Below are 13,173 nucleotides of genomic sequence, written 5' to 3'. Positions count from 1 at the left end.
TAGTTGATTTAGATAAGGGATATCAGGTAGTAGTAAAAGCATTCATTGAAAGTTTCCGTGGAATGGAATATTTATACCATCTCAAAGTATCACAGCACAGAAATTTCACTTAGAGAAAGAAGGTATTGCATTTACGTTAGAAGAACTGGATGGTACCCAGCTAGTTGAGTTATTGTGTAATATTATCAATAGAGAGGCTCTATTATCTTATATACCCCTTGGTAAAACATAATGAGAAATATAGACCATCATCCATGTAATATTTTGCCAAAAATGTCTTACATTCTGGTTTTGTCATGTAAAATCAGGTTTAATATTATGAAAATATGAATATGGACTATATATTAAATGATTTAGAATTAATGCTAAATTTCTTAGATGTTATATGATATTGTGAGTATGTAGAAGAATGTCCTTATCTTTAAAGTTATGTGAACTAAAGTGTAAGGGTTAAGCATCATGATTTGTGAAATTTATTTTCAAATGGTTAAAAATATGCATTTGTATATACAGTATTTCCATACTTTATGTATATCACATATAAGAAATAAATGTTGCAAAATATTAACAAATGTTGAATGTGGGTAAAAGGTCTACACATTTTCTACTGATCTTCCAATTTTTCTATAGCTTTGAACCATTTCACAATAAAATATTGGGCATAAGAGTTTCTCTCTCTCTCATATATATATATATATATATATATGAGAGAATGTATATATATTTATACATATATATGTACATAAGTATATATACATTTATTTACTTCTATCTCAAGCCTATTGGTGCCTAGCTTGTTATATACAACATTCAATAAATGGTAGCAAAAATGAGACCACTTTACAACATGGTCTTCATCTTTCAAGGCCTCATACTCCATTTCACTTGGACATAGTCTGTTTAAAAGTTGAGGAGTAGGCATGAAATGAGGGAGCTCTGTTTTTTGTGTGAGACATTTGTGGAAAGGGAAAAATATGAATTGCTTTAGTCTTTTATCAGCAGCTACTTCCCAGATGAAGCCGTGGGGCTCAGCGGGCATGAGCTTCTCTCTCTAGCAGCAGATTACTTTGCAGCCTCTCAAAAGCACTAGGGTGCTGAAATGACATATTCTGCAAATTCCCCAGAAGACAATTTTGGAGCATGGATAAAGGCAGCGTGGAGCCAGTCAGTTCAATTCCAGAGGTTGCTCTCTGGCTCCCTGAGGGGATGTTCAGTTAATTGACTAGGGCCATCCTCCACCTGGCACTTGCCCTCCAGGTGAATGAGTTCCCCAGCAAATGGAAATGTGCCTCCTCCCTCTATAGGAAGAATGGGGCCTAATTCTGGCATAGGGAGGGCATTCACACTCTGTTGAGACCTTCCAGCAGTTCCTCAGCTAGGCCCTCAGAAGAGCTACAAATTCTTGGTGTTTTGTATACTGATGTCTTTAATATGGAAATGTCCACACATTTCCTAGAACAGAAATCAATGTTTTATTAATGATGTTTAATATAAATTTAATTTTGAAGCATTGCTGTTCTCACATTGTTTTCATGAAGGTTTTGGAGTTTGTTTATTTATTTTCTCTTAATGATGAGAATAAGAATGGGAGATGTTAAGGCATGTCTTGAAGTTGGGACTTGGGACTTTGCTGGTGTCCAGGGAGGTCATTCTCTGTCTTAGTTACTTTTCCCATTGCTGAGACAATCTACCCAACACCCAAAAGTTAGAGGAGAAAAGGTTCACTGTAGCTTATAGTTTGTAGAGGTTTTAGTTCAAGGCAAGGTGGCATGGCAGACGGGCATCACAGAGGAGAAAGAGTTCATGGTAGGCAGAAGGCAGCAAGCAGCAAAGTAGCAAAGCATCAAGTGATAATAGCAGCCCTCTTTCTATCCCTTATATTGTATCCAGGAGACATACCCTTAGGGTGGGTAGCACTCACACCCAGGGTGGGAAAACCTTTAATCCTAGCATCACTTCATGAATCAATCTCACCATCATATCCTTAATCCCAGCATCACACACACTAGATCAAGCCACCTCATAAAGCCCTGCCTATGACCACATGAGGCTTTGGAGGGGCATCTAGATACAACCTTCCTTGTGCAGAGTTGGTACATGCACATAACACCTCTTAATTCCTTTTTTCATCCTTTTTCCCTCTCCTTTCTCTCCTCCCTCTCTCTTAATCCCCTTACTCATTGAGAAAGATCTATCTCCCTACTTCCTGTGACCTATGCTTTATACCATCCCTTTTAATGTACATGATAATCTATTAGATAGGCACTATCATTGAGTCCATTTATAGATGAGTAAACCAAAGTAGTAAGAGGTTCAGCAGTGTGCCCCAGGCATAATTGGCTCCAGAGTCTCCCTTCCTAATGACTGATTTTATCTGGCCTAGGAAGGGGATAAACATTTCTGAAACAATGGAGACAGATCAAGGGTAAGTTCTAGCTCCCAGCCCTGATCTGGAACATCTGTGACACACAGCCCACCCTGCAGAACTCCCTTATAGGAACAGGCTGCAGTTGACATTTGCTGGACTTGGCCGGAAGATGAGCGTTGACTTCTCTCCTTTCCTGTTTTCCTTCCTCTAACCCCTTCCCACTCTCCCATGGGAAACTTCCTGAATCAATCATTTGTACACAAATGTGGATTTCAGAGGATTTCAAATTCTGTAGAACTAACTCATGCCCCACAAGGTCAGGGGCAGCATGGATAGAGGGAAATATGAGGTGCAGCCACAGAGAAGTGTTTCTTAGGTAAGTTCTAGAACTGGAAAAATCTACCCTATTGATAAGATGCTATGCTGGAATTACACAAAAATTGCAGTGGGAGCCTGGGAAGGAACACTCAAGAAGTTTGCAGTGTAGTCAAGGAAAGCTTCCTGCAGGAAGTAACATTTGATCAAAGACTTGAAAAATGAAGTGTTTGCCTTAAAGACATGGAGAAATAGGTCATGCTAAGCAGAAGAAATAGCATAGATAAGGACAGAGAGGCAGGGAGTTATGTGTTCTAGGAGTCCAAGAGCCTTCATATTATCCCAGCAGTCTCACATCAGAGGTATGATGGAAGGCAAGTTGCAAGAGACAGACTCATTAGACACTTGTGTGTGAGAGTGGTGGGATGTGGGAAATGGAGACTCCCAGGCTGACTTTTCAGCCTCTGTCTTGAGCTGCAGGTGTACCTCTTTGATACAAGGCACAGAGGGTGAGAAATCAGTATATCAGAGATTAGTTCATCTTTGAATACTCAGTTTGAGAGCACTGTGGGACATCCAGGTATATAATCAGTTCTGGTTGCATTTAAGGTTCATGCTAGGATTCACACATATACAGTATTTTCTTTTTAATTTGTACAGAATTGAGTTTTATAACTCTGTGGAGATTAACTAATTAATTGTCAATTTGAGTGGGAACATCCAGATGAATTGAGTCAGCATAGTTCTGGGTGTGGGACACCCATTTTAAGGAGGATTGTTGTTTGAACAGTATAAAAAAGAAAATGGAAGGGAAGAATTTCAGCTGATTTTCCCTGGAAAATCTTCATTGCGATTGATTTTCCTCAGAGGTGCTCTGGTCTCCACCTTTGCCTTGGGCATTGTCTCCTGGCTTTAGGTGCACATTCTTCAGCTTTCAGCACCTGCTTTATGGCCCTGTGGCACAGACTCTAGCTTCTAGCACCAACCCTTTGATCTCTCAGCACAGACCTCTCAGTCTTCCCTCAGGGATCCTTCGGCCTCTTGATGTGAACTCATACAGGACTTTGCTGTGAGCTCCAGGCCTAGGGCTGGATCCTTCGGATCTCTAGCATTTGGACAGACCTTTTGTACTCTTCTACATTTGACTCTGTGGGAGGTCACTGCAGACCAATCGTCAATTTCTGTGTCTGGCATTAAATTTGATTCCGAGCATGTGCAGTCCTTTGAGTAGCCTTTCCCAAGTCCTGCAAGCTCTTGTCAGCATTGACTAACACAAGCTTCCAATCTGAACATGTTTAGAAAATAAGATTGATGCTTTACTTTTAGAAGCATCAGTGTAATTAAAGCATGGGTGAAGAAGGTGGTAGAAAGTGAGAAGAGGGACGTAGGCACAAAAAACTCAACCTTGTGTACACATTGACAGCAGAGCTGCACTGCATTTGGGAGCAGCGTCCCCTGGAGTTGTGCAATGCACAGCCTATGTGGTCCTTTATTGAAGATCTTGAGAAAAGATGGGAAGACTAAAAATATAGGAAAAATAAAAACCTCATCACTGCTTAACATGGTCCCATGAGCATATTCAGCAGTCCCCTTGCCCCGGTAAGCCAGCTTCCCTCACTCACCATCCTCTTCGGTCTGTACCACCAGCTCCTCACTCTCCATCCGTCCCTCAGGGTTGGACAGCAGGAGCCGCAGTCTGATGGTCATGAAGGGGCGCAGGCCCCGCAGGGTGTAGTGAGAAGAGGTTTGGATGACCTCTTCAGCTTCATACTGCTGCTGGTTGAACACATACTGGTACTGCACTGTGAGGTTGTAGCTGTGGCAACGGGTCACTGCATAGCCAAAGGGCTCCCACTGCAGAGTCAGCTGCCGGGCTCGGATGTCCACGATCTCCACATTCTGGGGGCCGTGCACAGGGTCTGCAAGAGACGTACAAGACACAGAGGCTCTGAGCAGACCATCAGAAGGGCAACCATCCGAATGGTTCTTCCAAAGATATCTCAACTGGGGCTGGGGATTTAGCTCAGCGGCAAAAGCACCTGCCTGGCAAGCGCAAGGTCGTGAGTTTGGTTCCTGGTACTGGAGAAAAACCAAAAAAAAAAAAAAAAAGATATCTCAACCACTCAATTTCAGCATTTGTAATTTTTGACACATGCAGTGTAATTTACATCACACTTTTCTTTCAATCAATCCCCCCTTTTTATTGAAATACATATATCCAAGGCAAAACATAAATACATGAAGTGAAAACTTGCCATATATCACTTGCCATAAATAAATGTTAGCTATAAAAATAAGTGCAGAATTGTTAAATTCTTAAGGATTCATGGAGGTGCCACTGAAAACCATGTTGGGTTTGCCAACAGCACAGAGATTTCTGGAATATACTGATGGAGACAGCTGCTGGAATTTTAACCTGTCTCCTGATATTTAATTCAGCCACCTCCTCTCCCCGGAGGTCAGCCTCCCCTCTTTAGTTAATAGCACTCAAGTGAACAAGCTGGAAAATGAGTCAGATTCTTGACATAGCATCCAGCCTAGTGCCAAGGTCACTATGTCCTTTGGGCTCTGCCTTCAAATTTCCCCCTTCCTGGGTAACACATTGCATCAATTCCTAGCACTCTATGAGAGAGCTCTTTACTCTTTTTTCTCTCCTCTCACCTCACTCTCCCAGCACATCTGACTAGCAATTCTCACCCCAACAACAGCCCCCACCCATTCCTCCCCACAGAGCTTGATCTCAAAGCCATATTTAGTATTGCCCGTGTCTTATGAATAGTCATTATTTATACCTTGCACAAGTTAAACAGATGCTTTGTACAAAATTAGTATACTATAATTATTATTATTCTAAGTGAGATGTTTTCATAAAAATCATGGAAAACACATTTTATGTCAGGTCTAAGCATTGCTATGGTGGAAACAACTTCTTGTGGCATAATGCCTTCATAAATGTTTGTGTCAAATTCTCTTAGCTGGGAAACTACAGATTAAATCAGCATTCTCCCCATGATATGCATTGGACTTTGCCAAGTTATTTAACCTCTTTGGGTCCACTTTCTTTTCATCTGTGAAATGATAAAAGTAATAGTGGCCAACTGTACTGCAGGGGAGGGGAGTCAAATCACATACTTTGAAGCAGTTGGGATTGTACCCAGGTATTAATAAGCACGCCATATATGAAAGCTGGAGTTTGCTGTTGATTTTAAAGTAATAGAAATGTTACTCAAAATGATGGATTTGGAGACTGCCACCACTCCAGTCCCCTCAGAGCATTTAGGGAAGGGCTGCCTCTGTACCAATGTAGCCCTAAGAAGAGAAGAATGTGTGAGACTTGGTGCCAGCTAAGCTTTCCGATGTGTTCCTATGGGGAAAATGTAACTTGTGTCAGAACCTTAGCGAGGAACACACATCACAGAAATGCCAGAGAGCCTGGACAGTCAGCTGGAGTGGCTCATATGGCTGCTGGGCGAGCCTGCCACAGAAAGTGGGCAGCTCTGGCTTCTGCTCAAATCAGGAATTCACGGCCACTCTTACAGTTCAATTATGCCTGCTCACAGGTCCTTTGTGGAAAAGAGAATTAGTGTCCCAAAACCAAATGAGTGACTTTGAGAAAGCGATATTGAATAAGCTGTGGCTGAGGGCGCATTGTGCTGGACCCATGCAGAATGACAGGTGAAAAGTGTGGTCCCTATAGTTGGGGCCAGCTGTGACCAGCTGTGACTGCAGCTGCTTAGCTGAACATGTCACAGAGGCACAGGCTGCAGTGAGTACAGATGCACAAGCTTTGAGATAGCAAGAGATGCTTGTCTAGAAATCCTCAGCAACTCCACCAGCCTAAGCCAGCCAGAATTGGCAAGGAGGCTGTTCATCCTTGCTTAGGACTTCTGAACACTTCTCCTGTGGCTATGCCTTCAAAACCAAAGCCAACCCCCAAAAGATGGATATGATAAACACCCTCTTGCACACTCCTTCCCCTCCCTTGGGAGTGAAACCAGGGGCACTTAAGACTCATTAAAGCTCAAAGCTAAGACCATATTTTGTTAAACACCTTAAAATATACCATATTGCATGCTAAAAGTAATTTTTGAGATCTCCAATGTGGCTTTAAAGCACAAACAAAAGAATAAGAACAAAATATCATCAATGGAGCAGCAGCCATAAGTATAAAGTTCTTTCTCTGGAATCACCTTAAGTCTCTGAGACGGAGGGAGAGATTACCAACTTAGTTGACAAATGAAGAAACCAAGGCCCAGACAGGTCAGGAACTTTAACAGAGTAGTCAGTCTAGCAAGTGCCAAAATGGAGCTTTGAATTTGTGTCTGTCTGATCCTGTGCCTGATGTGTTAGGTAAAAAGGGTCTTCATAAGCATCAGTGGGATTGATGCATGCTGAATTTTATAAGTCCCATAACAGCCTGTGAGAAAGGCATCACTAGTCAAATCCCAAAGGAAAGCAAAGATCCATGAGATAAAATGATTGTCCTAAAGTCACACATGGAGAGGCACAGCTGTGACTGAAGTCTTTGAAAAACCTCTGGGTTTTCTCTGTACTGTGACAGCACTGGAGACTGACCAGGAAAGGAACATCACTGTGAGGCATGTCACAGCCCTCAGGAAATCTGGGGAGACCTAAGAGAATGTTGTGGAAAACCCCAAAACTGTGAGGCAGAAACTGCTTGATCCTCAAGAGCCTAGGACCCCACTGAGGTGGGGGGACACTAGATTTAAACCCACTCAGTGCTAAGCCAACCACTTATGGTCCACCCGTGGTCTCCATACCCTCCCCAACATCTCACCTGTGCACATGTGTACCTTAAACCTTTCTCCTCTTTTGGAAGAAGGGAGCATCCCAGGACCATTTATACAAAAAGGCCAGGGGAAGTTATAAGCTTGCTGCCCAGCAAAGCCTCCCTCCACAGCAGAAATGTGGGAGCACAGGAAACCCCCAGTTCCTTTGAAGCACATGTGGTTGACTGTCAGAGCAGGGCTTGAAGTTAGACTCTGGCACTTAGTAGCTGAGTGACCTTGGGCAAGGATATTTCATCTTAGAGCCTCCATCTCCTCATCTATAAAGTGGAAATTATTACACTAATCTCCAAGGGCTATTAATGAGCATAAAATGAACTGTAAAGAGAGAAAATTGCCTTTCCCTAACAGTGGGTACTCCTTCTAGATGGAATTGCCTTTCTTGGAAAAATGCCTTAAGCTTCTTGTCTGGAATAGAAACTACATTCCCAGAGCCTTGGTCTCAGTCGCATGGAGTCTTCAGAGGAAAGCATACTTTAAGTATTGAGTGATTTGGATTGAGTAGAAGTGCAAGCGTGAACTAATGGCAGAATATTAGAGGAGCGCAAACTGACCATTCCTTATGTGACTCTTAGGCCTTCAGCAAGGTCCCCCGAACACCAACATGTCTGCTGTCATTAGATCCCTTGTGTATTCCAGAAAGGGCTGAGATCCATTTGCTTTGGGCCAAATAAGATATCTTATGGGAACAACACACCCAGAGCAGTCTTGGAACATATGCCCATATGTTACCAAGATCTTGGAAGATGTTTTTAGGAGAATGCCAGGTTCTGGAAATTAAGAGGTTCATGCAAGTCCCAAGCCAACTGCAAAAGGGAAGAAGGACTCTGGTGGGCCTGTGGGTTAGACACATGTCGATGAAAGTATTTTGTAAACTTGAGTGATCTCATTTGAAGAAAAGGGAAGGTGATAGCTATTTATCAGGCAGCAGCTCTTTGGCTGGGTGTCACCCTTCGCTCTTGCCTTCAGGAAATAATTTTATGGTGCAGGAAACTGAGGGTCAGTGAAAGGACACAACTCACTCAGAGCCACATAGCCACGCCCCCAAACTCCCAGGGTTCTCTGCACCACTGTACAGCATACTCAGCGTTTGTTGTGCTGCCCAGGAATTCCTTGTTCAGGCATTTGTCTCCCTTCTAGGCTGCCAGGGATGATGCTGTGTTTGTCCAGAAGTCCCAGCATGCCTCACAAGGTCTGTCAGAGGCACTTCCACAAGATGAACAGACAGTGACCTATTCTGGGGAACTGAGCTTGGGTCCTCTGACAGAACAGTCCCTGTTCTGTCCCTCCAGCGTGTCAGCAGAGTCACGAGGACAAACATTTCTTTTTTGCATTCAAGTAAGATGTCCTGAAATCCTATACAAAAGAAACTAGTTTTCAGTATGTGTAATGGAAGCATTCACGCTTTCAGTCTGACCCCCTACACCTTAGCCGCCGAACTCAGCATCTGCTCCAGTAATTGCCTTTAGCAAGCAGAATCTTGGGTTTACATTCTGGTTGGCACAAACAAGTTGGAAATTGCTGAGAAAGCCCTGTGTGTGCAGGGGAGACTGGTTTGTTGAATTTACATCTCCTGTGTAAAGACAGCCAAACCTCGAGCCCATGGTATCTGCCTCCCGATAAGGCCCTGTCCATATGACCTTCTGGAGTACCAACCTACAGGCCAAGAAGACAGCCAGCAGCACAAACAGAGAGTAGCTCAGCTGGCAAGTGGGAAATCATCCTGTCATGGAAAATCAAAGTGGTTCAACCTCTGAGTTCACTTTCTAGATGCCCTTAGACTGGGCACAGGGGCATTGCCTTGAGCCTTGTCCTAGCTCTTGCCATAGTGTCCCCTTCTCCCAGGGCAAGGGGTCAGCAGCCAGTGGGGTGCGGCCACCTGAACCCTGTTCTCTTTTCTCACAAGATACTAGGTCCCTGGTATCCCAGAATTCCTTGCTCTGAGTTACTCCAAACTCACTTCCAGGGTCTGTATAATCCTCTTCCCCAGGTTTGCCCTGCCTGTGAGCACCGCTAAGACCAAAAGATGTCTGTCTGCAGGATGTAGACAGAATTTGCACTGAAGGATTGAGATTTATACACACACATGTGAGCCTTTGGGAGGAGGGCCAGTGTTAGGTAAAAGGAACAGGGAAAGGGGCTCCAGGCCTTCACTTGTGCTCTGGTCCCAGTCTTACACATGATCTTGCATGCAATAGGGAAGGTGTGTGTGTGTGTGTGTGTGTGTGTGTGTGTGTGTATGCACTAGCATTTGTGTGCCTGTGCATGCATGTGCATGTGTGTGTGTGTGTGTCTGACCCAGTTATGTTCCAGAAGCACAGTAGTTGGTCTTCTTGATCTCTAACCACTTCTCCCCTTTGCATGTGGGCTCTTTCTAAAGTGCTACTTCCAGGCTGAAGTACCATTTTCAACTTAACAGTTGAGCCTGACCTACAGTTTGGTCCTTCCCACCCATAAGTCATCACCCCTCGAACCCTATGCTCCTAAAACAAAGTGTGGCATCTGGAATCCTTTTATACCTCCCTACTCTTGCCCGTGCCATTCCTTCTGCTGGAAGACAAATCTCTGATTAGTACAGTCAAAGCCCAGTGCCAATGCCACTTTTTGCTTGTAACTTTCCCCAATAGCCTCCTTTGCCCATAATGAATGTCTTAAACCATTTGTTTGGGAAACAAAGCATAACATCTTTCATCTCTTTTAGCAAATTTCATGGGAACTGTTTGGATGTTTGGTTACATTTACCTCCCCTGCCAGCCTATGAGTATCTAGATATCTTTACTTTTGTAACTGGAGCCTGCCGCAGATAGATAGCTAGGTGGATGGATAGAGGAATGGATGGTTGGATGGATGGATGGATGGATGGATTGATGGATGGATTGATCGATGGATAAATATGTAGAGATGGAGAGACAGACCAATGGACAGAATAGATACATAACAAAATCTACAAAGTTGGTGATGACTAACCAGAAAACCAGAATGAAGGCTCCAATATGGTACAGAACACGAGTAATAAGTAAAAGGGTGAATCAGAGTTCTCTTTACACTTCAATTGTTAAGAGTAATCATGTGGTTAACTCAAAATTGGGTCCTTTTTTGTTTTATGTGGATTTGCCTCTGTCCCAGTTGTCAAAGGCAATAGCTATAGAATCTCCTAATGACCTTAATCAAGGCAGAACATCTTATTAAAAAAGGAGCAGCAAAGCAGATTTCCAATTCATGTGTTTGCTATTATTCATCTTTAGATGTGGAGTTGGCTGGGACATATGTACTGTTCAAAGTTGAACCTAAATTGAGACAATTTGGGGCATGGGGCTGAAAATGTGGAGGTGGATAGCTTGTATGTAAAATTAATTTTTTATCCATTTGGAGATGCAATTTGAGTTTCTTTCAAATTAAATTGCAATGGAGTTCTGGGCAGCTGGAAACATTATTGCCAACATAATTTGATACTGCAAGAGCAGTAATACGTTGACAGATATTTCAATGTGACCATTAATGTGCAATTTCTGCATGGAAATGATGCACAAAAGGGTGGGGGGAGAGGTAAAAAGAACAAAATTAAAATCCATCTTCTTTCCAGCATCACCCAAACCCACTCTTTTGCTTGCTTTCCACTACCTCCTCTAATTTATTGTAGATGTTCAGTGGACAGAATTTGTTGAATATTACCGGAGACATTGTATGAACATAGCTGTCCTGACAGCTAGAATCATCAGAAGCTAGACACGTTACCTGGTGAGACGACCTGCTTACCACCCTCTGCTGGAAATGCTGCAGAGAAAGTGATTCATTCACTTGTTCATCGGCTCACTCTTTAATTAAAATGTACCTGTTGCACCTGGAGACAGCATAACTTAGTGAAAATATTATTGATTCTGTGATCATCTACAGCAGGCCTTATCCTGTCTATTGCTATGCATCATTTTTCTCACGTGTGAAAGATGAGTGCTACTCCCAAGGAGACAATGACCTCCAAACTCCTGGATAGTACTTGACATTACTGCATTCTCCAGAATCCAGAAAAGAAGGCGAAACAGGATAGCCACTGAGACAAACAGGAGTCACGTAGGCTACTGCGGACCCATGACTTGCTACATAACGTAGGTGACCGCTGGAATCATGATTTAACCAACTATCATTTGGAGTTAGCAAGCTTCCATTAATGCCCCTTCAGATATTGCTATATTCATTCCTTTCTTTCTATGTACATATCTGGATTTTGAAATGGGTCAGACATTCAGTATAAAGGTAAATGGCAGAGGTATTTCTTGTTATCATGGAACTCATTTTAGGGGGATGCAGACACAACCACTGTGAAAGATAGAATAATGAAACTTGATGAGCCTTTTGCAGGGGAAGTGCCATCCTCTTGGGTACCACAGAGCAGAAGTACACAGCCTAGCACTGGGAACCATCTGAACCAATTTGAATGTGACTCTTGAAAAATCCTGGCATTCTTTTTCTATGGAAACCAAAGTCACCAAATAAATCTGAGGTGAGTGAAGGTTAATGATCCATTCATAATTGTATTGTTATGTTTTAATAAAAGCAAGTCTCAGACCAAATCCTACCTCACTGATGAACTTTTATTATACAAGTCTTGATGAACAACCAAGCACAAAACAGGCCAAGCTATTCCACAAATCTCAGTGAAGGCCCAAAAATCCGTCCTTTTAGGTGATCGGTCTAATATGTTTCATGAAAGGCTCTTTAGAGGCAGATGTCACCATATTCTAAGGCAGAAGTTAGCAACCTTTTGATTGCTTGTTTGTTTGGTAAAGGTCCAGAATGTAAATATTTTGATCTCTGCAGGTATCCTGGTCTCTGCTTCCGCTGTTCACCACTGTTGTCAGTGCAATAGCAAACACAGACAACACGTACACAAATGGGTGTGGCTGGTTTCAATAGAAGTCTATTTACCAGTCAGGCTGGCCAAGGCCATGGGCTCCAGTTTGCCTACTCCTATTCTATGGGCAAAATAAGTGACCTTGATAGCCCCTTCAGGGAACAAGAAATCGTCCTAAGCCAGTGATTCCCTGGGACCATTCAGTAATCAAGGTTGGGCATCATCTCTAAGGTTAAAGGTTAGAGGTCTTACTGGCTTCTTCATTATATAAATCTGGAGGGTGATTATAACAGTTTGGGGTTGGGTGTGTCGCTCAGTGACAAAGTACTTGCTTAGCATGCCCAAGGTCCTGGGTTTGATCCCTAGCACCATCAATCAATCAATCATAAAAAGGACTGTGCCTAGCCCACACATTTTGAATTGCTTCAATCTCACCATTTATATCTCTCATGCTAATCAAATAGGATTCCAATTTCAACCAAAGCAACCAATTTGTGATACTGAGTATGCCAATTAGCAAAACAAAGGTTGCTGATCAAGACACACTATCAGAAGCACACAGGGAATTTGGAGCTATCTCTGAGGTATAGGCTTCTTCACTGCAGCGCTGGTATGCCTTCCAGAATGTTGTGCTCCTGACCGGAAGGCTCTCAGTACTGGCATTCCAAAGAGTGTAAGCTTAAACATCACAATATAACGTTGGGTGGGGAAGCCAAGAACACTGTCCTGGAGGAAGGGACTTTGGGCAAAGGATGCTAGAATTTAACAGGTTAAGCTCCAGGGTAAGTCAGGGGCTGGGGATGAAGAAAGAAGAGAAGGGAGTGGGAAGGCTA

At 43.0% G+C, this 13,173-nt stretch overlaps 1 protein-coding gene across 2 annotated transcripts in view; it reads right to left on the bottom strand.

Annotated features, from left to right (window-relative positions):
- Positions 1–13,173, bottom strand: part of Ptprt (protein tyrosine phosphatase, receptor type, T) — a 775,250-nt gene that overhangs the window by 401,510 nt on the left and 360,567 nt on the right. For both annotated transcript variants that reach the window (XM_013518366.1, XM_005392501.2), the window contains exon 7: positions 4,306–4,602. In XM_013518366.1, the coding sequence (XP_013373820.1) occupies positions 4,306–4,602 (297 nt within the window). The remainder of the gene's footprint in view (positions 1–4,305; positions 4,603–13,173) is intronic.

Source organism: Chinchilla lanigera, unplaced genomic scaffold, assembly GCF_000276665.1.
Source record: "Chinchilla lanigera isolate Chin_1 unplaced genomic scaffold, ChiLan1.0 scaffold00044, whole genome shotgun sequence".
NCBI lineage: Eukaryota > Metazoa > Chordata > Mammalia > Rodentia > Chinchillidae > Chinchilla > Chinchilla lanigera.
Note: the sequence above shows the minus strand (reverse complement) of the source record. Positions and strands in the feature narration are given on the sequence as shown.